This window comes from Chlorocebus sabaeus, chromosome 10 (genome assembly GCF_047675955.1).
Source record: "Chlorocebus sabaeus isolate Y175 chromosome 10, mChlSab1.0.hap1, whole genome shotgun sequence".
In the NCBI taxonomy this organism is placed as follows: Eukaryota; Metazoa; Chordata; class Mammalia; order Primates; family Cercopithecidae; genus Chlorocebus; species Chlorocebus sabaeus.
The window spans coordinates 21459970-21485346 of record NC_132913.1 but is presented as its reverse complement, the minus strand read 5'-3'; the positions used below and the strand labels follow the sequence as shown (position 1 = coordinate 21485346).

Sequence of the window (25377 nt, the reverse complement as noted above, 5' to 3'; positions counted from 1 at the left end):
ATGAGTCTTCTGCTCCAAAAGCTGCTCAGGATCTTCCAAATACTCACCTGTCCATTCACTATATTGCAGGTTATTCAACCAATGAAAAACGTGACCATCTTACTATCAAAACCACATGGTTTTGGCGCTGTGGGAGGCGGGCGGGAGCCCAGGCCTGGAGCTGGCACCCTTGGAGCAACGCCTGGAGGGGTCCCCAGGCAGAGCCTGCGCGTCCACTTGGACCTGCACACCTTCTACCATATCGTGGTACCACAGCCCTCAATGTGGGGGCCACTACATTCACTGGGACCCCAAGATCTCGGCCAGCTACCCCCACAGCCGCCACAGCCCCCTAGACGACTTGGGCTCCAGCTTCTACATGGAGCTGGGGCCCTATGGCTACTGGGACCCTAGTATCCTGGTCCCTTCCTGGTATCCACCCAGCATGGCTGATGGTCACAGGGAACCCTCAGATGACCTGGTGCCTGCCATTCTGGACACCACCCATCAGTGCAGATCCAGGTGACCGGATCCACATCCAACCCCACATCCACATCCAACGCCACGAGGCCAGGATGACATCACTGTATGTGACAACATCAAGTATATCATTGACATGGATGACTCCCATGGTGCATTTCATCCCTGGAAGAACAGCGTGGGCAAGAGCACCCCACTCTTTTATATCTATGGCTCATACCTGACATCCCTTGAGGCCTGGACCCACCTCCTGACACCAAACAGGCCCCACTATGGGGTCTTCATAGCGCTGCTGGTGGAAGAGGACCACACCCACATGTCCCGGCTGCGGGATTTGACAGCATGTCCACCTATTTTGTCTCCAGCAGTTTCTCCTGGGGCTCCTCCCATCAGAACTGGAAAGCTGTGAAGAACTTTTGTGATGCCAACAACCTCATGTCCATTCCCAGCGTGGGGCCTGGCTGCATAGACAGACACTAGCATCCAGGCCTGGAATGACCACAATACAGAGAACAGGGTCAATGGCAAGGACTATGACAGGGCCCTGCAGGCGGCCCCGAGAGGGGTGAGGCCCAAGAGCAGCTCCATCACCTCCTTCAATGAGTGGCCCAAGGGCACCCAGATGGAGAAGGCCGCTCCCAAGAAGACACCCCCGCCTGTATTTGGACTACCTGCCTCTTCAGCACAGCTTGTACCTGGAGCTGACCCCCCGCTGGGTGAGCACTTCATCAAAGAGAAGGTGCAGTGGCTCAGGTGAGGGGCCTGTAAACACGGGCGTGAGGTGCCGATGCCCTCGCCTCGCTGGAATGTCACCACGTGGGGCTCGGCTGAGGCTGGAGGCACTCAATCCTTCCCACGGTGGCAGCTGAGTGTTTCTGGGTGGGCCCTCAGGCCTGGGCCTGTGTAGCACAGAGCCAGTTCCTCAGGCAAGTGGTGCTGGGGTGCTGTGGGGATGGGAACCACCAAGACTGACAGGTGACTGGACTTAGCCCAGGGCAGCTCCATGTCCTGGGAGCACTTTCATATAACCCCTTCTAGTTTTGAACTCCGCAGCAGGCCGGTGCTGTGTAGTGGTCACCTAGTCACCGCCCTTGGAAGGGTGTCAGGGTCTGGGCTCGCATGCGCCCTGCTCCCTTCTGCCAGCCTGCGTCCTCTCCTCAGGCCTCCTTCCCACATCGTCTGTCTTCTCTAAGCTAGGGAGCCATATTGAGACTTCTAAAAAGGGAACTTCTAGGTTTAAGCTCCTCCCAGTAGACTCCTGAACCCAATTATCTGGAAATCATCCTGAGCGCTCTCAGGTTCATTGAACACTTGCTCCTCAAGCATGTTCCTATGTGCCAGGTGCCAGGGAAAACTTGACCAAGGAGCGGTTCCTGTCCTGAAACTTACAGGACCCAAGCTTTCCTTATCCAGTGCAGCCTTGTAGCTAGTGCCTGGGCACAGGCGTTTTTCTTTTTGCAGTTTTACCCAGTGTTGGGAGTTCAGTTCTTTTTACTACAAAAAATACCTCTATGTGGCTGGGCACAATAGCTCATGCCTGTAATCCCAGCACTTTGCGAGGCTGAGGTGGAAGGATCACAAGGTCAAGAGTTCGAGACCAGCCTGGCCAACAGGCGAAACCTCGTCTCTAAAAATACAAAAATTAACCAGGCATGGTGGCGGGCGCTTGTAATCCCAGCTACTCAGAAGGCTGAGACAAGAGAATCACTTGAACCTGGGAGGCAGAGGTTGCAGTGAGCCGAGATCCTGCCATTGCACTCCAGCCTGGGCAACAAAAGCGAGACTCCGTCTCAAAAACAAAACAAAACAAAAACAAAAAACCCAAAACCTCTGTGCTCCAGAGCCTGCTTTTTCCCAGATGCATATTTAGCACTAGGGAGAGGAATAGGAGGACACCCCCTCCCTTTGGCTGCCTGAACTGAATGAGGCCCACTCACTAAAGCCATGTCCAGTGCTCCTGTGATTTGTGGTAATTAAATACGAACTGGTATTCTAAAAAAAAAAAAAAAAAAAAACATGGTTTCACACCTAATTTTTCTCTAAAATTTCTGTTACTTTGTCTCTTTAACTAGGTTTTATTTTGTTTTGTTTTTGGGGGGTTTTTTTGAGACAGCATCTCACTCTGTTGCTCAGGCTAGAATGCAGTAGCACCATCTTGGCTTACTGTAGCCTCTGCTTCCTGGGTTCAAGCGATTCTCCCGCCTCAGCCACCTGAGTAGCTGGGATTACAGGTGTGCGCCACCACCCCAGTTAATTTTTGTATTTTTAGTAAGGTGAGGTTTCACCATGTTGGCCAGGCTGGTCTCGAACTCCTGACCTTGAGTGATCCACCGGCCTTGGCCTTCCAAAGTGCTGGGATCATAGGCGTGAGCCCCCATGACTGTCCTCTTTAACTAGGTTTTAAACAATTTGGTGTAGCAGCATGGAATCAGAAAACTTCAGGTTCAGATTTTGACCTGACACTAGGTGTAGTTCTGAGCACAGAATTCACATCTGTAGAGTGGAGTAAATGAGGCTTTCCTTGAAAGAGTATGAGGATTAAATGAGACCCATAAGCAAAGACTCTTCTATAGCTCCTGACATATAAAATATATTCACTAAACAGGTATTGTTAATGCTACGGGTAGGGACCACATTTTAAACTTTTTTTTTTTTTCTTTTTCAGACAGGGTCTCGCTCTGTCACCCAGGCTGGAGGGCAGTGACCACATTTTAAACTTTTTTTTTTTTTCTTTTTCAGACAGGGTCTCGCTCTGTCACCCAGGCTGGAGGGCAGTGGCAATCATAACTCACTGCAGCTCAACCTCCTGGGCTCAAGTGATCTTCCCACCTCAGCTCCCAAGGAGCTAGGACTACAGGCACACACCCAGACAATTTTTTATTTTTTGTAGAGATGGGGTCTCACTATGTTGCCCATGCTGGCCTCAAACTCCTGAGAGGCTGAGGCAATCTACCTGCCTCAGCCTCTCAAAGTGCTGGAATTACAGGTGTGAGCCACCATGCCCTGACCACATTTTAAACTTTTTGTAGTCCCATATTCATAGCATAATGATGAGTATATGGCATGTGCCTGATATTACTTACAAACTGATGACTTAGTTTTGGGAGTTCAGAGATAAAGCTGGTAATAATAAACCAAAGATAAAATGTATTTATTCTAGAAGTTTTATTTTTACATTCACACCTGACAGTGTATTATGTACCTTTGTGTTTGATAGTGTGTGTGAATATATTTAGTTGAGAGATGAAAATATGACCCATAGGCCTTTCTTTAAAATGAGCTGTCTGCCTAAGGCACTTTGCAAAATCTTACCACTTTTTCTCTACAGTCTTTCTTCAAATCATTATGTATTAGCTTAATTAAAATGAGCTGCCAGACTCATAATTTCTACCCAGAACATTAAACTGGTAGCTGCTACTATTTCTCACGGATAAAGATACCATGTTCCTAGAGCAAGAAAATTCTCTGCTTTCAATGTAAGTAATACTGAAGGAACTTTTTTTTTTTTTTTTTTGATGTGGAGTCTCTCTCTCTTGCCCAGGCTGGAGTGCAGTGACAGGATCTTGGCTCACTGCAACCTCTGCCTCCCATGTTCAAGCGATTCTCCTGCCTCAGCCTCCTGAGTAGCTGGGATTACCGGTGCCACTACCATGCCCGACTAATTTTTGTATTTTTAATAGAGATAGGGTTTCACCATGTTGGCTAGGCTGGCCTCAAACTCCTGACCTTAAATGATCCACTCACCTCAGCTTCCCAAAATGCTGGGATTACAGGCGTAAGCCACTGCGCCCAGCTAGGAACTCTTTTCAGGTACTTTTTAAAACCTTATTCTTTTAAAAATATTCAGCTTCCCTGGTGATCATGAATTGAAACAACAGTGAGGTGAAAAACTGGCAATGAAAATAAAATATACTTATTGTTCACCACAGGGTAGAGAATTGGGAACTTTGAGGTGCTGTTGGTGGAGTATAAACATACATCCTTTCAGGCAGGCAGTTTGGCTGTGTGTATCAAAATGTGAATGTACATATCCTTTAACCCAGTAATGCCTCTCTCTCAGAATTTAGCCTTAGCTGGGTGAGGTGGCTGGCACCTGTGATCCCAGCTACTATGGAGGACTGAGGCCAGAGGATCACTTGAGCCCAGGAGTTAAAATTAAAGGCTGCGGTGAGCTGCGAGTGCACCACTGCATTCCAGTCTCAGTGCCTCAGTGACAGAGCGAGACCCCAACTCTTAAAAAAAAAAAAAAAAAAGAACGTATCCTAAGAATACAGGTGCACAAAATGAGATGTGTTTAAGGATATCTATTGTAGCATTGTTTATACAAGAGAAAGAAATGCAAACAACCTGAATGTCCATTAGTAGAGGATTAAATAATGCTATATCCATATTGTAGAATGTTAATCAGCCATTGAAAAGCACAATACAAGAAGTCCTTACTTTGCACAATTATGTGGGACCCTAAAAATGACCATGCAAAGCAATGTTAATACTCAAACGGTAAAATATGATTGTCCTATGATCTTTAAAATTTTTTGTCAAATGTTAAAAATTCCCTTACTGTTAGTTATAAGAATATAGAGAAATCAAATAAATAGTGGCTGGGCACGGTGGCTCACGCCTGTAATCCCAGCACTTTGGGAGGCCGAGGTGGGCAGATCACGAGGTCAGGAGATCAAGACCATCCTGGCTAACACAATGAAACCATGTCTCTACTAAAAAAAAATACTAAAAAATTAGCCAGGCGTGGTGGCGGGCACCTGTAGTCCCAGCTACTTGGGAGGCTGAGGCAGGAGAATGGCATGAACCTGGGAGGCAGAGCTTGCAGTGAGCCTAGATCGTGCCACTGCACTACAGCCTAGGTGAGCAACACTCCATCTCAAAAAAAAGAAAAAATAGTGAAACTAATATTTATTTAGTATATTACAATTTAAAACATTAGAAACATTGAAAATTAAAATGGCTTATGCCTTTGTAAAAAAAAAAAAAATATGAAGAGTAGTTTGAACAATGCTTCACTTCTTCTTGTGGTGTAACTTTCACTATAGAATGACTGTTTTTTTAAGAGACAGGGTCTCCCTATGTTGCTCAGGCTAGTCTTGAACTCCAGAGCTCAACTAATCCTTCTCCCTCACCTCCCGAACAGCCGCAACTACAGGCGTGCACTGCCGCCCCCAGCTTGGGGAGACCATTTCTTCTATGCTTTGGTAAATTGTCAAACTTCATCCTAAATTCAGATCAGCTTCCAACACTTTATCTGTTGTGCTTTCAAAACCATGAAATATCTTCAAAATATTTGAATGTGAAGTTTTTTTGCTATTGCCACTTCCTCTAGGAAATCTTCATCCTGTCCATCACAACCTCTTTCCTCATTTATGCTACATAACTGGAGTTTCTCAAATGGTGGCAATGTCAACACTCCCATGGTCCGCTATTTCTTACTGCAATGTCATTTATATTTGATGCAAATTTCACTTCCGGAGTTAACATGTTTTGTTCCTTTGCTGCACTGTCATCTTTGTTGGCTAATGTCCTCTTTTGAATATCTATTTTTAAAAATATCGGGCAGGTGCGGAGGCTCACGCCTATAATCCCAGCACTTTGGGAGGCTGAGGCAGGTGGATCACGAGGTCAGGAGATCTAGACCACGATGAAACCCCATCTCTACTAAAAATACAAAAAATTAGCCAGGCGCAGTGACAGGCACCTGTAGTCCCAGCTACTCGGGAGGCTGAGGCAGGAGAATGACGTGAACCTGGGAGGCAGAGCTTGCAGTGAGCCAAGACCGCACCACTGCACTCCAGCCTGGGTGACAGAGTGAGAATCCGTCTCAAAAAATAAATAAATAAAAATAAATAAAAATAAAAATATCACATGGATTTATTGGTGGGAGACATGGAGGCAACACAACTACACACTTTGCCGTCTGTGCATGAACTGAATAACATGTATAGTGACTGATCACCAATAGATTTTGAAAGAAATGACATAACTGATCACTTATTATGACACACATCTGTTATTTATGGAGTAATTTCTGACCTGAAGAGGTGACAGTGAAGTGTATTTTATGCAATTACTCACAATTCATATACCATGATAACTGAAATTTGAACCACGTTGGGGGACTGATGTAATTTAACTTAACAGTGGTAACTGAAAATAATATATATCAGAACCACCCAAAGCAAGGACTACCTATATGTGTGTTCATTGTCATTGAAAGCTCTTCCTGTGAGCTAGACATTCTCTGTTTGCCCTTCCCTTGTCCACTTACTGCCCTTTTCCACTCTGCTTTGTGTCCTGGGAGGCCAACCTCTATGGACTGCATCAACCAAGCAAGCACCTTCCCCAATGGGTTTGGTCATTGGAAAACAACAGCAGATCAAATGGAGGGAGAAGAAAAACGTCAGGATATTTATTTTCTTTCTTTGCTGGACCACATTCTAGCCATAGCTACTTTCCTCTCCTGAAGGTCACAGCCTCCTCTCTACAAGTACAGCTGCTTCTTAGACCCCATTAGCTGCTCCCTCTCTGCTTCTTCAGACCTAAAGGTGGTAGTAGCTTCCTGTGGTTGCTGGCTCTAGGGTACTTCACTAATCCTTTCTGATTTCCTTTAAAGCTTCCCAAATCTTTATGACTTCTTTACATAACTCTTCAAGCATATTTTGTTTGAGTGTGCCATATGTTTCTGACCAGGACTCTGACCTAGATAAATTTATATTTACATATCCAAATAGTGTATGCATTCGGAGGTCTGAAAGGATATAAGCAGTAACATTTTTAACCAATTTCCTTTTTCCCATCTGTTTGTAAAAGTAAGTAGATTGCATATATTGATGGATTATTTGGGCTTCAAAATAGTTATTCATTTTTCTAATTTAGTCAAATCTATTACAGAAATTTCCAAATTAACTATTCTACCTTTTGTTTTGTTTTGTTTTTTTTTGTTTTTTGAGATGGAGTTTCACTCTTCTTGCCCAGGCTGGAGTGTAATGGTGCGATCTCGGCTCACTGCAACCTCCACCTCCCGGGTTCAAGTGATTCTCCTACCTCAGCCTCCCAAGTAGTTGGGATTACAGGCATATGCCACCATGCCCGGCTAATTTTGTATTTTTAGTAGAAACATAGTTTCTCCATGTTGGTCAGGCTCGTCTTGAACTCCCAACCTCAGGTGATCTGCCCACCTCAGCCTCCAGTCAACTATTCTACTTTTTAACATATTTGGTCAGATATATCTTTGAATGAGTGTTCTTATAAATCTGTTCTAGCAAAGAAGAGCAGATCATGCAGCAATTCCTATTTAAAAATTACTAGCCATGCGTGGTGGCTCACGCCTATAATCCTAACACTTTGAGAGGCTGAAGTGGGAGGATCGCTTGAGGTCAGGAGCTCAAGACTAACCTGGGCAACATAGCAAGACCCGCTATCTACCAAAAATAAAAAAAATTAGCTGGGCATGGTGGCATGTGCCTGTAGTCCCAGCTACTCAGGAGACTGAGGCAGGAGGATTGCTTGATCCCAGGAGTTCAAGGCAGCAGTAAGCTGACTCCAGCTGGGGCAACAGAGCAAGACCTTGTCTCTTAAAAAAAGAAAAAGAAAAAGAAATTGCTGATCAGAGACAAGTTTCTGAAATTAAATAAGATTAGCTGTAGTCTTCTTTCTTAGAGCAACTCAGAACCTGCTTTCTTTCGTAACAGACTCCCACATCTGGACTGTCGCTGGGTCCAATTTGGGAGAGCTAACATTTCCACTTTGCAAGAAAACAGCTGACATCCACACTCAGCTTTAGTGCTGCTGACTGGTTATCGGCCACAGCCTCAACGTAGCAAACTTAACATTCCCTTCAGAATGAGCCTCAATTGACTTTTTTACTTATGAGAAGCATTAAAATGCTAATTCTGAAATTCCTTTGTGTTCTTAGCATTGTCACCAGAATATTCAATGAGGCGAGCAAACATGGTGGGGCTAAACACATATACAAAATGGCTTTTGAAAATGCCTATGTAGATTTATCATTTGAGATGCTAAATTTCTGGGGTGTTTTTTTTTTATTTTTATTTTAAGGTGATAGGAAAGTAAAACATTTCTTGCATGTTTTTGAAGAAACCTATCATAAAAGAGCATCCTAAAGGAAGATTTGTTTACTGGAATTCCTTGCCTTTGCCTTTAAAAGTCTACAATTTCTACAGTGATAGCTGTAGAATGCACTCCACTGGTTTGATTTTTGTGAATTGTATCAGGTCATTTTTCTGTTACTATAAAGGAATACCCGAGACTGGGTGATTTATAAAGAAAAGAGAACTAATTGGTTCATGGTTCTAATGCATGCTGTAAGGAAATATGGTGCCAGCATCTGCCTCTGGTGAGGGCCTCAGGAAACTGACAATCACAGTGGAAGGCAAAGGGGAAGCAGGCACGTCACATGGGAGGAAGAGAGAGGGCAGAGATGCCACACACTTAACCAGATCTTACATGAACTCAGGGCGAGAACTCACTCATCACCAAGGCGATGGTGCTAAGCCATTCATGAGGGATCTGCCTCCATGAGCCAAACACCTTCCACCCGGCCCCACCTCCCACACTAGGAATTACGTCTCAACATGAGATTTGGAGGGGACAAATACCGAAGCCATATCATGACTGAAGAGAGATTTGTTCAATAAATAACAATTTTACAGTGCCTCACTTTTTGTAAGACATTCAAAAAGTGTTATAATAATAATAATTTCTTGGTTTTTTGCACCTCCCAAGCCCAGAATACATGGAACTAATAACTAAATAACTATCGAACAGAACCTTCAAACAACACTGCTCTGACCCATCTACATGGAATGCTGTCAGTTTTGAGCTGTGCCTAGCACAGGAGAGGGCTCTAAAGCAGTTCCAGGCTATGGTTCAAGCAGCAGATCCTATGCTACTAAAGGTATCTGTAGTAGGAAATGATGCCATGTGGAGTTTATAGGAAGCCCCAGTAAGAGAATCACAACATAGACTCCTAGGTTCTGGAGTAAGACTATGTCATCTGCAGCAGAGAACTATACACCATTCAGAAAAGAGACCCTGGCTGGCTACAGGGACTTGGTGGAGATAGAGCACCTAATTGTAGGACATCAAGTGACTGTGCAGCCAGATCTTCCCATTGTGTGCTGGATTCTTTCAGAGTCACCAAGTTACAAGGGCTAAAAGCATCATAAGATAGTAGTTGCCAGCTGGGCACAGTAGCTCACGCCTGTAATCCCCAGCAATTTGGGAGGCCAAGGTGGACAGATCACTTAAAAGTCAGGAGTTCAAGACCAGCGTGGCCAACATGGTGAAACCTCGTTTCTACTAAAAATACAAAAAAATTGGCTGGGCATGGTAGCACATGCCTGCAGCCCCAGCTACTCCGGAAGCTGAGGCATGAGAATCACTTGAACCTGGGAAGCGAATGTTACAGTGAGCAGAGATCTCACCACTGCACTCCAGCCTGGGTGACAGAGCAGGACTCTCACACACACACACACACCCCCACACACACAAATATATATATATATATATATATATATATATATAGAGAGAGAGAGAGAGAGAGAGAGAGAGAGAGAGAGTAGTTGAACACTTGGGATTGGGCACAAGTAGAAGGACCCAAGTAAGCTGGGTAGTAATCAGGACTCCTTGAGTTTCATGTCACCACCACTTTGGGTCTGTTCTCTTCCTCAGCTCAAACTTATGGTCATGTTTGGAGTTGGAGGAAGAGGGGACAAAGGAATCTCCCTTGAGACCAGCTGGCAGAGGATGGAAAGGGCAATGTTTGTTTCATGGTTGGGCTGACTTGGTAAGAGGCTGCTACTATTATACTACAACCACTTAAGGGTGGCCTTGAAAGACTTAAAATCTTTCCAGTGGGCGGTGCCTCTGGTTATGTATTTTGTATGGAAAGGGAAGTGGCCCAATGTAAGAACAACACACATACATTTGTGGACATTAGTGAATGGCTAGGCTGATTAGTCAGGGACCTGGAAAGAGAAAGATTGGAAGTTAGGGGAAAGGAGGCTTGCCCAAAAATCACATGGGTGGAACTACAGAAGCAGGAACAAAATGTAAAGATCTTAGTATTATGTGTTAACACTCACCAGAGAGTATCCACCATGGAATTCTGGTGGACAGAATGACTTGACCATTTGACGTCAACCTGCTTCTGTCATCAGTCATTGCAAATCAAGTACAACAGTCTCATGAAAGTAGGCAGGTGGCAGGGACGGAGGCTATGGGCCCAATGGGAGTTCCCACTCACTGAGATTGATCTAGTTTCTTTTACTGCCAAATATCCTATTGTGTCTGGAATTTATTCCTTCTGGTGGGTTCTTGGTTTCGCTGACTCCAAGAATGAAACCGTGGACCTTTATGGTGAGTGTTACAGCTCTTAAAGGTGAGGCGGACCCAAAGAATGAGGAGCAGCAAGATTATTGTGAAGAGAGAAAGAACAAAGCTTCCACAACATGGAAGGGGATCCCAGCAAGTTGCTGCTGGCTCTCTCGGCCAGTTTTATTCCTTTATTTAGCCCTGCCCACGTCCTGCTGATTGGTCCATTTTACAGAGCACTGATTGGTCCATTTTACAGAGTGCTGATTGGTGCATTTACAATCCTTTAACTAGACACAGAGTGCTGATTGGTGCGTTTTTACAGAGTGCTGATTGGTGTGTTTACAATCCTTTAGCTAGACACAGAGCGCTGATTAGCATGTTTACAATTCTCTAGCTAGACAGAAAAGTTCTCCAAGTCCCCACTCGACCCAGGAAGTCCAGCTGGCTTCACCTCTCATTATCTAACAGCAACAGAACTCAATGTCAAGCCCTCAGTATGGCACCATCCCTGGAGGAAACCAACCTCTCACTTCTTAGCAAATTGATAACATTGGACCCTTCCAACCTCCAGCAGCAATTTACCTTTACTGGACTCAGCACATGTTTTAGGTATGTGTTAGGAGAAAAGCTGAGTGTTGGGAGAGAAACTGAGGCAGGGCTTGGAACATGACTGGAGTCCAGGGTCTAAAACCCCTCCTGGCCTCCAGAATGTGTCTAGATTTGCTGGCTCCTTGCTTCTAGCACTGCCATTATCTCAAGTAGCCATATGTTGCAAAGAAAATGCTAAACTGTCACAGCTGTAGCTCATTCGCTCGATACACCGCTTCCTTTTAACACCCACATCCTCACCACCTGTTTCTTTGTTTGATCACCAATAAATACAGCATGGGCTCCCAGAGCCTGGGGCCTTCACAGCCTCCATACCAGCGTTGGCCCCCTGGTCCCACCTTCTCTATTAACTTGGCTCTTCTCATTCCTGTGACTCCGCCGGACTTCATAGCGCCCACGGCCTGGTGTTGGATCTGATCACCCCAACTGTATGGGTTTTCATTTTCTGCCTTTGAGGTCTCATCTAGTAGCAGTGTCCTGGTGTTTACAAAGTTTGATGCACCAACGTGGAATCCCCCACAGCTCAGACTCAGAGTCCCACCTTACAGCAAAGCAATAGGCACAATACCATGGGATCTACGGGTTGAGGAGTCTGGCCCTTGGTTAAACACCTATCTGTGATTTTTCAGGCCTGACCATAAACAATTACAAAGACTACCTGGCAGGCCTCACAGGGAAAGCTTCCCTCTCCACGCCTTTCATGGTGCACAGCCAGTGCATCCTGGTTTCTAAAGGAAGTTGCAGTCAAGGACTCAGGCTCCCCTAGCCAGCCATTCTCTTCATGCATTTATATTCCTAGCCTGGTGCCTTTGTCTCTGGGTCACCATCTGAGACCTTGGGCAGAGCTCCTCCTTGACCTCCTTATAGGGGGAGGAGGACGAACCTTGAAGACACTTTTTTCCCAATCTGACTAAGCACCCAGGGCTTTTCTACCCCAAACCCTCTCCACTTCAGGGTCCATAAAACTGCTGGAGCATTTTGCCCAAGAGACTGCCATGTCTGTGCTGATCCCCCAAGCCTCACCCACTGCATCGTTTCATAAGGGAAATGAAGCAGGAGTCGGCGCTTTCTCCAGCTTTAAACTCACTTTTACCATCGCAATGAGTGATTAAAGTCTTCGCTCTTTCATTTTTGGCTTATTGCTTTAATCAGCTACTCTGAGAGCTCACTCTCCCAGCTCCAGTGAGTTCCTGACACTGATCCTATTACTCACTGAACTGCCCAGAAGCTTCATGATTTATAGGGTGATAGAAGGGCCTTTTGGAAGCTCAACGAAGGCGCCAGCTTGGAGATGTTATTGTACAAGGCAGGGGCACCACCTCCAAATATGGTCTATGCCTTAACTCAGCAACTGTTAAAATGCATAGTCCAGCCAGGCACAGTAGCTGACGCCTGTAATCCCAGCACTTTGGGAGGCCGAGGCGGGCAGATCACCTGAGGTCAGGAGTTTGAGACCAGCCTGACCAACATGGTGAAACCCCGTCTCTACTAAAATACAAAAAATAAAAATAAAAAATAAGCCAGGTGGTGGGTGTGGAGGTCAAGGCAGGGGAATCACTTGAACCTGGGAGACGGAGGTTGCAGTGAGCTGAGATTGCACCACTGCACTCCAGCCTGGCAACAGAGGGAGACTCCGTCTCAAAAAAAAAAAAAAAAAAAAAAAAAAAAGCAGGTGGGCATGGTAGCACACACCTGTAATCCCAGCTTCTCAGGAGACTGAGACAGGAGAATCGCTCGAACACAGGAGGCGCAGGTTGCAGTAAGCCAAGATCGCACATTGCACTCCAGCCTGGATGACGAGAGTGAAGCTCCATCTCGAAAAAAAAGATGCATAGTCCCCATAAGATAGAATACAAGGGTCCAGGATACAAGAGGTGGAAGGAGTGGCTCTGCACACCATCTCTTCTGGTGATCCACTTGGGAAATTGGTGCTTCCTTCCCCACAGCTGGAGACTCTGTGGTTCTAGACATCCTAGTTCCCATAGGTCTAACACTTGCACCAGGAGACACAAGAAGAGCTCCTTGAAACTTTAAACTGTGGCTGCTGCTCTGCCATTTCAGGCTCCACATGCCTGCCGGCAAGCCAAAGAGTCATAATATTAGCGGGTTTAACTGACCTGAGCAGCAAGAAGAGGTCAGGTGTCTGTTATACAGTGGGAGCAGGGTAAAGGTTTGACACCCAGATAATCCAGCACTTCTCATACAACCACTAACCAGTTTTGACAGTAAACGGACAAGTATACCAGCCATGGCCTGAAAAAGTATGGTGACCAAAGACAGGTCCCTCAGGAATAAAGGTCTGTGTCACTCCACCAGGTAAGCCACCTAGACTAGAAAAGGTGCTAGCTAAGAGGGGAATCTGGGAATGGGTAGTAGAGGAGGGAATCATGATCAGTATCAGTTGTAGGCTCAAGTTCAGCTCCAGCGCATCAGCTGTAGTTCATCCTATTAGCCTGCCTCTTCTAAGTTTCCTTAGGAAAAGAGGCCAACCAGGATCCTGTAAGTGCTGTTCTGAAATGCAGTCGTGTTACTATACAGAGCAGGTACAAGGGTGGGCTCTAGTGGATGCCATGATGTGCAGCCCAGATACCAACTTTAGGACCTCATTGGCTATCGACAGTTCATACCTCTCTCCCTAGGAATTGCCCTTGACTGAAATAAGCTGGTTCACCCACATTTACACTACTTCCCCAATGGCAGCCTGCATCCCATGACTGGTTGATGCTGGATAAAAGGCCCAGCCCCCTTGCCTGATTTGGAGCCACTCTGAAGGATCATCTGAGCTGCGGAGCTCCCTGTGGGATCCACCAAGGTCTTTGTTGCAACCGCACAGCAGTTCAACTTCTCCCTCTGCCCATTCATGTTCTCCCTGTCCCCACTAGCTATTGATCCCCAGAGCACTCCCCAGTAAACCTCCTGCACACCGATCTCCATTTCGGAGGACTAAGACAATGAGGAAGATGTACTCTCAGAGTGAGGGCCCTTTGTGTGAAATGCAAGAGGAGAGAACACCGTTGTACAAGACACAACGGAACAATCCAAGAAATCCTGGTTGAGTGCAATCCACTGAACTGAACCGACTGAAAGCTGGTGAGGTGTCCTGGGAAATTATTAAAATATATGTGAGAAGTAAACACGGTCTCATTTTGTCCCCTTTTAAATTGACAAGGAGAGTAATAATTGTAACAGCACTATCATATGCTGGTGAGCATGTGCAAGTTTTCTGGAGGATGCTTTGGCAGATATATTAAGAGTATTAAAATGTGATTCCCTTTTGACTCATTAATTTCTCATCAAAATTATCTAAAGATTTAAATTTTTAAAAATATACTACATGGATGATCTTTATAGTAATAGATATAGCCATTAAAATAATACAGAAATATATTTGTCAACTGAAAAGATGTTCATGATATACTGTTGAATTTCTTTTATTGATTATTTATTTATTTATTTATTTATTTATTTATTTTGAGACAGAGTCTCACTCTGTCACCTGGGCTGGAGTGCAGTGGTGCAATCTTGGCTCACTGCAAGATCCGCCTCCCGAGTTCACGCCATTCTCCTGCCTCAGCCTCCCGAGAAGCTGGGATTACAGGTGCCTGCTACCACGCCTGGCTAATTTTTTGTATTTTTAGTAGAGACACGATTTCACAGTGTTAGCCAGGATGGTCTCGATCTCCTGACCTCGTGATCCACCCGCCTCAGCCTCCCAAAGTGCTGGGATTACAGGCGTGAGCCATGACGCCCGGCCTTATTTATTTATTTATTTATTTATTTATTTATTTATTTATTTGAGACGGGGTCTCACTCTGTCGCCCAGGCTGGAATGCAGTGGCTCCATCTCAGCTCACTCACCTCAACCTCTCAGTTTCAAGGGATTCTCCTGCCTCAGCCTCCCAAGTAGCTAAGATTACAGGCATGCACCACCACACCCAGCTAATTTTTGTATTTTTGGTAGAGACGGGGTTTCACCACGTTGGCCATGCTAGTCTCGAACTCCTGACCTCAAGTGATCTGCCTGCCTTGGCCTCCCAAAGTGCTGAAATTACAGGCATAAGCCACCACGCCTAGCCTGAATTTATTTTAAAAGGAGCTTATACAATAATGCATTTCATATAGAAGGATGAAACTCATCAAAATGGTAAATAATATTTCTGTGTGGTACAATTTGGGGTGGTTTTTATTCCTTTTATTTTTCTGTATTTCTGCTTTCCTTCAATGAATGTATATTATTTGCAATTTTTAAAATTATAATTTGCTATAAAATAAGAAATCAGTGATTTTTTTTGGCCTCCCAATAAATTCTCTTTTTACAGTAAATATCCTAATTAGAGGCCGGGCGCGGTGGCTCAAGCCTGTAATCCCAGCACTTTGGGAGGCCGAGACGGGTGGATCGCGAGGTCAGGAGATTGAGACCATCCTGGCTAACACGGTGAAACCCCGCCTCTACTAAAAAATACAAAAAACTAGCCGGGTGATGTGGCGGGCGCCTGTAGTTCCAGCTACTCGGGAGGCTGAGGCAGGAGAATGGCGTAAACTCGGGAGGCAGAGCTTGCAGTGAGCTGAGATCCGGCCACTGCACTCCAGCCTGGGCGACAGAGCGAGACTCCGTCTCAAAAAAAAAAAAAAAAAAAAAAAATCCTAATTAGAATCCTTTATTTCTGCTGTAACCTTGCATTTTGATGTCACTTTATACTTTATGTATTTTGGTACAGTTGCATATCACTCTGCAAATTATAGTTGTGTTCATATCCTGCCTCCACCATTAGATTGTAAGTTTCCGGAAGCCCTATCCACAAACGTGGATGCCCACTGCAGGATACCCCAACAGAAGGATGGACTGCAGGACAGCAGAAGACTGAAGCACAGAATGCACACACTGAGACGTATCATATCACAGAACACGTCAGCCCTTCATTCTTGGTAATTAGGAACATAACAACAAAACCCCCACACGCTGTGCCCTTGGACATTTTATTTTATTTATTTTTTATTTTTTATTTTTTTTGAGACGGAGTCCGGCTCTATCGCCCAGGCTGGAGTACAGTGGCCGGATCTCAGCTCACTGCAAGCTCCGCCTTCCAGGTTTACTCCATTCTCCTGCCTCAGCCTCCCGAGTAGCTGGGACTACAGGCGCCCGCCACCTCGCCCGGCTAGTTTTTTTTGTATTTTTTAGTAGAGACAGGGTTTCACCGTGTTAGCCAGGATGGTCTCGATCTCCTGACCCTCGTGATCCGCCCGTCTCGGCCTCCCAAAGTGCTGGGATTACAGGCTTGAGCCACCGCGCCCGGCTGCCCTTGGACATTTTAGTTGAAGTCACACTAGGAATCAAACTAGCCATCCTTGATGCCTGCCACATAATGTGCAACTAAATGCTTTCCACAAAGCTGCCAGCATTCATACAATCCTCTCTGCAATTGCTGAGAGCACCATAGGCTCTTTTTGGGTTTTTTGTTTCTTTGTTTGTTTGTTTCATGTTTTGTTTGAATTACTTCAGCATAACTTGTACTCAGATCAGAAAAAATGTTTCATTTGGTTCCACCTGAATTGCTTGTAAGTGCATCTTTTTCTGAGCTCCCTGTCAACCCAATGGTCTGCCATTTCTTTCTTTTTTTTTTTTTTTTTTTCATGGACTATACATGAGACTTAACGATCTGCTATTTCTAGGATATCTCCTGGGACTAATGAAAGTGACGGTCAACCCATGCTGCCTGCGCAGCCTGCTACAGCTGCACATGAGGAGTACAGATCTCTTTTATGTCTAGAAGAGTGGGATGTACAATTTTCTTTTTCGGTCTCAAGCCATGGAGATGGGTTTTATATCTCTGTGAAATACTGGGTGATTCTTGGGCTCTATATTATAATAACAGAAGCGATTTTCTTGTTGAGGCTCAAAATCAAGAAGGAATGAATTGTATCAAACTCTGCAGTGTGCTCCACTGCACCTCGCCACCTAGAATGTAAGCTTCATGAGAACCAGGGACTTGTGTCTGTTTTGTTCACTACAGTATCACTAGTACCTATCACAGTACCTGATGCAGAATGATCGAATACATGAATGAATGGAGCAGTGTGGGGATGGGTGAGATTTTAGAGACAGCAGGAAGCTTCTAATCCCCAAATAATCCTTTCCCACTGACAGACTGAAGCCTGTAATTCTAAGATCAGAACTTAATCCATTTGCCTTAAGTTTCTTATTTTACTTAAAATGAAAATGCCATGTGCATTGATAAGAGGATAAATTGATACGACCTTATTGGTAAGCAATTAGACAGTTTATGAAAACATAAAATGTTCATACCCTTTCACCCAGGACTAGCTCTTCCAGAAATTTAACCTCCAGAAATACACGCATGCAAAGATGCTAATTGTACTGTTATTTCTAATGGAGGAGCAGAGAGCAAATAACCTAACCTAACCTAAATATCCATCCGCAGAGGATTGGTTAAAGAGAAGAAATTTAATCACTGACTCTTGTCTTTGACCAATGTCAAAGATTCTCCAGGGCCGTAACTCCCTCTCTCCTTCAAGGTGCTTCTGAGAGGCATGAGCCAGTTCCTCAGTGGGGACGACAGAGAAGCCTGAGAGCCACAGAGAGCCAGAGTCATCACCGAGCGACTCAGAGCCCATGTGGAGCTGGAATGAGACAAGTGAACCTGAGAGGATCTTAAGGGGGACAGAAAAGCATTTTATAGTAGCTATAAAACAAGAGTAAATTTGTGTATGCAGCTTCATATTTCTTAATTTATAATATAATGTAAGATATATTTAAAATGATAGGTTATTATGAATTGAGTATATGAAAGTTAAAAGTGAGTGTATTAGCCAGGTTCTCCAGAGAGCAGAACTAATAGGAGACACACACACACACACACAGAGAGAGAGAGAGAGAGAGAGAGAGAGAGAGATATTTATTATGAGGAATTGGCTCACGCAATTACGGAGATTGGGAAATCCTATGAGCTGGCATCTGCAAGCTGGAAATCCAGGAAAGCTGGTGGGTGGTTCAGTCCCAATCTGAAGGGCTGAAAACCAGGGGAGCCAATGGTGTAAATCTCATCTGAAGGTAGAAGATGAGACGAGATGTCCCAGTTCAGGCAGTAAGGCAGGGAAAAGAGGGCAAACTCCTCCTTCCTCTGTCTTTTGTTCTATTTAGGCCCTCAACCAACTGGATGGTTCCCACCCACACTGGGCAGGCCAATCTATTACACAGAATCTGTCTATTCAAATGCTAATCTCCTCCAGAAACCCCTCAAAGACACAAGCAGAAATAATATTTAATCTGGGCAGCCCATGACCCACTCAAGTTGGCACATAAAATTAACTCTCACGCTGTGTGTGTGTGTGTGTGTGAGAGAGTGTGTGTGTGTGTCTGTGTGTGTATGGAATTCTGGTGTTCAGCTTTTGGAAAAAAACTAAGAATTACATAAAAATAACTAAAAATTGTCACTTTTGCACTTATTTTGTTAGACATCATAGTCAAACTTATTTTGTTAGAAATCAAGATCAAACTTTGCCTATTTAAGTAATTAGGAAGAAAGTCATACTGCTAAAAACTGGTTAGCAGCTAGCATGTATTTGCTGTTGTTGTTGTTGTTAATAAGAAGTAGAACAGGCTGGGCACAATGGCTCATGCCTATAATCCCAGCACTTTGGGAGGCAAGAGTATTGCTTGAGCCCAGGAGTTCGAGACCAGTCTGGGCAACATGGTGAAACCCCATCTCTACAAAAAATACAAAAATGAGCTGAGTATGGTAGTGCGCACCTGTAGTCCCAGCTACTTTTGAGGCTGTGGTAGGAGGATCACCTGAGCCCAGGAGGTCAAGGCTGCAGTGAGCTGTGATTGTGCCTCTGCACTACAGCCTGCGTGACAGACTGAGATGCTGTCTCATAAATAAATAAATAAATAAATAAATAAAAGAAGTAACATATACCAAATATTTTATAAGATGAGGGTTGACTGCATTGAAAGAAAAGATTCATAATATGAGAAATATCTTATTGAATATTGCACATCACCCACAATATCATGTAACTTTTTAATCTGCTGGTTTTATTTAGTGTAAGTTGAAGTGTCAATGATGCTGGAAAATATTAGTTATATTTAAAATAATGAGCATCACTAACCTGCACTGCTACAGCTGTTTGAAGGATGTTTCCTTCCCAGCTAAAAACATGTCTCAGGAAAAAGAACCCTTACGTTTTAGAAAATCATTCTGAAATATCTACAAATGAAATGATACAATGTCTGGGATTTGCTTCAAAATCATAAAGTAATGGTAAGAAGTGTACTTTACCTCTGCAATCGTCCTTCCCAAACCCATCATCACTGTCTAATCGTGAGAAAAACATTAGACAAATCCCAATTGAGAGACATTGGCATCAAAACTATGGCAAGTCCGAGACACTATTACAAACCAGAAGAGTCTAAGGAGACATGACCACTAAGTATAATGTAGCATCAGGATGAGATCTGGGAAGAGAAAAAGAACATTAGGGAAAAACTGGTGAAGTCTGAATAAAGTGTGCAATATTAGTTAATACTAACATACCAAAGTTGGTTCCTGAGTTGTAATAAATGTATTATAAGAGTGTAAGATATTAAACAGTAAGGGAAAATAGGCAAGGTGTATTTGAAAATTCTATACTAGCTTTTGCAACTTTTGGTAAATCTAAAGCTATTCTAAACTAATTTTTTTAGAAAGAATCATGGATGGCCGGGCACGGTGGCTCACACCTGTAATCCCAGTACTTTGGGAGGATTGCCCGAACCCAGGGGTTCAAGACTGACCTGGGTGACATGATGAAATCTTGTCTCTACAAAAAATATAAAAATTAGCCAGGCATGGGTGAGCACATCGTGGGAGGCTGAGGTGGGAGGATCACCTGAGCCCAGGAGGTCATGGCTGCAGTGAGCCATGATTGTGTCACTGCACTCCGGCCTGGGTGACACAGCAAGAACCTGTCTCAAAAAAAAAAAAAAAAAAGAAAAGACAAGAAAATCATGGAGGCCCCAGTGTGGCGCCTCACACCTGTGATCCCAGCACTTTGGGAGGCCAAGGCAAGAGGATCGCTGAGCCCAGGAGTTCAAGGCCAGCCTGGACAACACGGCAAAACCCTATCTCTACAAAAAACACAAAAATTAGCCAGGCGTGGTGGCATGCACCTGTAGTCCCAGCTACTCGGAAGGCTGAGGTGGGAGGATCACTTGATCCCAGGAAGTCGAGGTTGCAATGAGCCATGATTGTGTCACTGCACTCCCACCTGGGTGATACAGCAAGACCTTGTCTTTAAAAAAAAAAAATTTAGTCTCCCAGGTATCCAGTATCAATCACATTGTACAGTTTAGATACAATGAACCATCCTTATCAAGGGACAGTGTTATATCGGTGTAGAGAATTATTTACCAGTCAAGTTCCCAATGCCAGCCAAAGGCCAATCTTGTGAACAGGCCTTTCTAAGGATAGCAGTCAGGCCTGGGCACCAGCACACACACAACATACAGCTTTCTGGGGTGTGACAGAGATATTTCATAACTCATACCCTCCTCCTGTTGTGGAAGGTATCCCCACAAACCTCACTTACAGACCTCATCTACTATTCTGGTTCAGAGATACGTGTCTGAAGGAGGAAGGGAACACCTGTGAGATATGGAGAGCTGAGAAGAGAAAGCCTTGAGTTTCTCAATGAGCATAGCTGAAAATCAGCCCAGAGCTCTGCACTGTCATTTTTCTTTTTTTCCTTCTGTACACGGGACTTTAGTTCTGAGAAATCTATCCTGAGGATCAAAGAGGAAGAGAAGAGAGAAGAAGAAAAATGAGAAAGAAAAGAGTGAGGCCTTTTGAGAAGATGGAGCAGAATCGGATTAGCTCAAGTGCACTAGGGTTGTGAATATCCAGGAAGCACTGTTGAGTTCAAGGTTCCTAAAATATGTGCAAGTGGTGATGTCCAGTAGGCAGGCAGACTCTGGAGCTTGTAAAGGGCTGTAGGACACAGGGCCTCAAGTGTTCGGTTTCTTTTCTTTTCTTTTTTTTTTTTTTTTTTTTTGAGACGGAGTCTCTCTGTCACCAAGGTTGGAGTGCAGTGGCGCGATCTCGGCTCACTGCAACCTCTGCCTCCTGGGTTCAAGCAGTTCTCTGCCTCAGCCTCCCGAGTAGCTGGGACTACAGGCGCCCGCCGCCACGCCCGGCTAATTTCTGTATTTTTAGTAGAGATGGGGTTTCACCATATTGGCCAGGCTGGTCTGGAACTCCTGACCTCAAGTGATCCACCCACTTTGGCCTCCCAAAGTGCTGGGATTACAGGCATGAGCCACCATGCTTGGCTGAGTGTTCATTTTCTTTTTTTTGAAACAGAGTCTCGCTCTGTCGCCCAGGCTGGAGTGCAGTGGCGTGATCTCGGCTCACTACAAGCTCCGCCTCCCGGGTTCACGCCATTCTCCTGCCTCAGTCTCCCAAGTAGCTGGGACTACAGGCGCCCGCCACCACGCCCGGCTGTTTTTTTTTTTGTTTTTTTTTTTTTGTATTTTTAATACAGGCGGGGTTTCACTGTGTTAGCCAGGATAGTCTTGATCTCCTGACCTTGTGGTCCGCCCACCTTGGCCTCTCAAAGTGCTGGGATTACAGGCGTGAGTCACCGCGCCCAGCTGAGTGTTCATTTTCAAATGAGGTAATACATACGATTACAGATACACTGCAACACACCAACATTGAGCATTTTTGTTAAACTTGTAAATATCTTGTGAATAGTGTATTTGTACGTATGTTAAAATAATTACTTGAGTTTCTGTCCACTCTGTTTGGCATTTTTAAATCTTTTCAGGCCGGGCGCGGTGGCTCATGCCTGTAATCCTAGCACTTTGGGAGGTCGAGGTGGGCGAATTACCTGAGCTCAGGAGTTTGAGACCAGCCTGGGCAACATGGTGAAACCCCATCTCTACTAAAATACAAAAACAAAAATAAAAAAAATTAGCTGGGCGTGGCGGTGTGCGCCTGTAGTCCCAGCTACTCAGGAGGCTGAGGCAGGAGAATTGCTTGAACCCGGGAAGCAGAGGTTGCAGTGATCCAAGATGTGTCACTGCACTCCCGCCTAATGACAGAGAGAGACTCCGTTCGTCTCCAAAAAAAAAAAAAAAAAAAGAAAAGAAAAGAAAAAAGAAAGAAAAAAAGAAAGAAAAAGAAAAATTTTTTCAATAAGTTGGTGGCAGGAAATCCCAGCTACTTGGGAGGCGAATGCAGGCCGATTGCTGGAGACCAGGTGTTCAAGGTCAGCCTGCACAACATAGCAAGACCTCGTCTCAAAAAAAGAAAAGGAAGAAAAAATATTTTTAATATGCAAGAAGCCTCGAAAAAGGGAAGTGGTCCCCGTTTCTCTTAATGTCTTGGAGGCCAAAAAAAGTACAGTACAGTGTGTTGGTGAAACACACATATAGATATCATCAGTACCCAGACGTTAATTAACGCCAAGGGAGTGTAAAGGGTCGCCCAAGAGAGCGACTTTATGGGAAATGAAAGCTCCGGAACCAGAACATCTAAAAGGCTCACTGAAGAAGAGGCGCCTACAAAGGATGGTAACCAGGAATGGCCAAAGAGACGGCGGAAAAACCAAGTGAAACGGTCAGGGAAAGATGGGGGAAAGAACATAAGGAGAACTCAAGCCAATAGTGCATTTTAAGAAGGGTATTAAGGCCGGGCTCTGTGGCTCACGGCCGTAATCCCAGCGCTTTGGGAGGTCGAGGCAGGCGGATCACCTGGGGTCAGGAGTTCGAGAGCAGCGGGTCAACATGGCGAAAACCCTGTCTCTACTAAAAACACAAAAATTAGCTGGGCACGGTAGCGGGCGCCTGTAATCCCAGCTATTCGGGAGGCCGAGGCAGGAGAATCCCTTGAACCCGGGCGGGGGAAGTTTCAGTGACCAGAGATCGCGCCACTGCTCTTGAACCTGAGCCACTGGGTGAGGCTTCATCGGAAAAAAAGGAAAAAAAAAAAAAAAAGATTAACCACAGTGTCAAATATTTCTTTCTCTTTTTCCTTTTTTTTTTTTTTTTTTTGAGACGGAGTCACACTCTGTTGCCCAGGCTGGAGTGCAGTGGCATGATCTCGGCTCACTGCAACCTCCTCCTCCCGGGTTCAAGCGATTCTCCTGAGTCGGCCACCGGAGTAGCTGGGATTACAGGCGTGCACCACTACGCCCGGCTACTTTTTGTATTTTCAGGAGAGACGGGGTTTCTCCAAGTTGGCCAGGCTGGTCTCGAACTCCTGACCTCAGGTGATCCACCCGCGTCGGCCTCCCAAAGTGCTGGGATTACAGGCGTGAGCCACCGCGCCCGGCCACTGTCAAATATTTCGCTGATTTTCCTCGGTCAGCACCACCACAATAATTGTGCCACCTTACCCAGGCAAGGTTTGGACATCTCTTTGACTCTTTTACAGGGTTTTATACTGTGGTTTCCATTATTTCCTCCAACTAGACAGTAGAAGCGGGAGATGTGAATCTTCCCCTTTTTCCTCTTCCATAGAGTCTTACTCCGATCGTTCAATTAGTATCAGTGGAATGATTTAAAGAACATTTGAAAAACCACTCGGACAAAACCCTCAGATTCGAACTTGTTCCAGTAGCCAAAAATACCCGCGGCCACGGCTACACTGCGCAGGCGCAAAGGCAGACGGGCTTTCTCCAGAGGGGCTTTGCATTTGGCGCGAAATCCCTTTCCGTGGGCGGGGGCTCTTGGAGAAGCGCCGTTCATTGGTCAGGTTTGGCGCGAAATCTCCAGCTCCTGTGTCACGATTGGTTCCGGCCGTGCCGGTCGGAAGAGGGGGCGGGGCGGAAGCGGCGGCGGCGCGCGCAAAGCTGCAGCGTCTGGAAAGAAGCGACTTGTGGCAGTCGAGCGTGGCGTAGGCAAATCGTCGGCGCTGGGCAAATATGGACCTCGCGGCGGCAGCGGAGCCGGGCGCCGGCAGCCAGCACCTGGAGGTCCGCGATGAGGTGGCCGAGAAGTGCCAGAAACTGTTCCTGGACTTCTTGGAGGAGTAAGTCGATGAGCGCCCGGGGCCTCGCCCGCCTCCGGAGCCCGCGGTGTCTGGGCCAGGAGGTGCCGTGTGGCCGGCGGGTGTTCCGGAACCTGGGGGTCGCGCGTCCGGGAAGTGTTGCCCCGCCCGCCCCGCAACTTTAGGCTGCGAGCCCAGCGGCCGCGAGGAGCCTAGAACAGGCTGGGTTTTTCTGGACTAAAACCCATATCGAGCCCTAAGACGCTCGTGCCCAGTGCTTTGCTTCTGTCACTTGATGCTCACCACCCCGCGAGCCTGGTATTTGCACAGTCCCCGGTGACCGGCGCGGAAACCTGGGCTCGCTGAGTATAGTAACTGGGCCTCTGGGTGCGGCCGGGTCGAGGGGGAGGCCGAAGTGCTATTGAATCCCGGCGGAGCCCTGCTGGGCCACACAGCCGGTAGCCTGGTGCTGGGGGTGGGCAGGGCCCGGGCCACCCTCGCCTCCTGTGCTGATGAAAGTTTCTGCGTGAACTGTGGTTTGAAAGCTGCTGGGGTGCGGAGCCGTGCCCTGTAGAGTAACTACCATTTCCCTTCTTCTGGGTCCCTTGCTCCCCTTTCCCTCTGGCCTTCCTTTCCTTTCTCTACTACCCCTCTTTTTTTCTGTGCCTCTGGGCTCCTGGCCTCATAACCCCGCCTCCTCCCTGGCTTGCCTTACCTACCCACCGGTTATTTTTCCTAGAGTAGATACACCACGGTCTCCAGGATGAAGGGTCGACAGTTTGGAATGGCTTGTGAAAAAAGCTTATGAAGTTCTTTTTATTGTCGTAAAATATACATCACAAAGTTGACCATTTGAGGCATTTTAAGTGTACAGTCCAGTGACATTAAGTTCGTTCACCTCGTTATGCAGCCGTCACCACCCTCCATCTCCAAACTCTTTTTTTTTTTTTTGAGACGGAATTATTAGCCCTTG

At 45.7% G+C, this 25377-nt stretch overlaps 1 protein-coding gene and 1 pseudogene across 1 annotated transcript in view; both read left to right on the top strand.

The window, feature by feature from the left end:
• On the top strand, positions 1-24315 carry LOC140712640 (glycoprotein endo-alpha-1,2-mannosidase-like protein pseudogene; annotated as a pseudogene).
• MCM6 (minichromosome maintenance complex component 6) overlaps positions 24232-25377 on the top strand; it is a 35869-nt gene continuing 34723 nt past the window's right edge. The window contains exon 1 of the mRNA XM_007964854.3: positions 24232-24446. Within this exon, the coding sequence (XP_007963045.1) occupies positions 24340-24446 (107 nt within the window). The 5' untranslated portion in view covers positions 24232-24339. The remainder of the gene's footprint in view (positions 24447-25377) is intronic.